This window comes from Cariama cristata, unplaced genomic scaffold (genome assembly GCF_000690535.1).
Source record: "Cariama cristata isolate BGI_N322 unplaced genomic scaffold, ASM69053v1 scaffold41595, whole genome shotgun sequence".
Lineage (NCBI taxonomy): Eukaryota > Metazoa > Chordata > Aves > Cariamiformes > Cariamidae > Cariama > Cariama cristata.
Window position 1 is genome coordinate 1,416 of NW_009618868.1, and position 965 is coordinate 2,380.

The window sequence follows — 965 nt, forward strand, 5'->3', positions numbered from 1 at the left end:
TCCCGGCGGCGCTGTGCCCGCTGCTACGCCGTGTACCGCCGGAAGGCAGAGAGCCAGTGGCAGCAGGGTAAGCGGCAGCGCACCCCGGGATGCCCACACCATCCCACCAGATGCTGATGGCCCCACGTTGCCTTCCAGCCGGCGTCCAGCGGCCCTTCACCCTCGACGACTTCAAGTTCATCATCTTCCATACGCCCTTCTGCAAGCTGGTGCAGAAGTCAGTGGGGCGGCTGCTGCTGAACGACTTCTTGGCCACCCCCAACCCCGACACTCTACAAGGGGCTGCAGCCCTTTCGGTGGGTCCCCATGCCACGTCCCCTGTCCCCCAGCCCGGGCGGGGACATGCCTGTGTGGGGTTCGAGCCGGCCTCTCTATGGGCAGCGACGTGAAGCTGGAGGACACCTACACCAGCAAGGAGGTGGAGAAGGCATTCCAGGGGGCCAGCCAGGAGATCTTCAACCAGAAGACCAAGCCCTCCCTGCTCCTCTCCTCCCGCAATGGCAACATGTACACGCCGTCCATGTACGGCTGCCTGGCCTCCCTCCTGGCGCAGTAAGTCCCACAAAAAGCTGGCTCGGGATGTGGTGAAGGAAGTGATTTTGGGAGAAGGCAGTCCCTGGGCCTGGCTGGCTGGGGGGGCGCCACCATTCACCCCCCCCCCAGCAGAGACCTGACACTTTCATTGCACATAACCCCTGGCACGGATGTGTCCTCCTCCGCGCCGTCTCCCTGCCGGCCTTTTCATCCCAACTCACTGGAGCTGGACCAGCACATAAAGCCCTTCTGTTGGCGCCGGGAGGATGAAAACCCCGTTGTCATGCCCGGCAGAATGGCCAACCCCATGGTGAAGGAACCTTTGGAACAGCCAGGCACCGGAGGGAGGGGGACACAAAAGTCTCCTCCTGGGGTTCCCCAGCACCACTGCACTCCAGAGCCACATGCCCTGGACAGGCAGGACCCCTACA

At 63.4% G+C, this 965-nt stretch overlaps 1 protein-coding gene across 1 annotated transcript in view; it reads left to right on the forward strand.

Moving 5' to 3' along the window:
• Nucleotides 1-556, forward strand: part of LOC104162318 (hydroxymethylglutaryl-CoA synthase, cytoplasmic-like) — a gene marked incomplete at its 5' end in the record, with an annotated part of 1,786 nt that extends 1,230 nt beyond the window's left edge. Inside the window, 4 exon segments of the mRNA XM_009701022.1 lie at nucleotides 1-67; nucleotides 139-262; nucleotides 264-296; nucleotides 382-556. Coding sequence (XP_009699324.1) covers nucleotides 1-67; nucleotides 139-262; nucleotides 264-296; nucleotides 382-556 — 399 coding nt within the window.
• Between the last annotated feature and the right edge of the window lie 409 nt (nucleotides 557-965).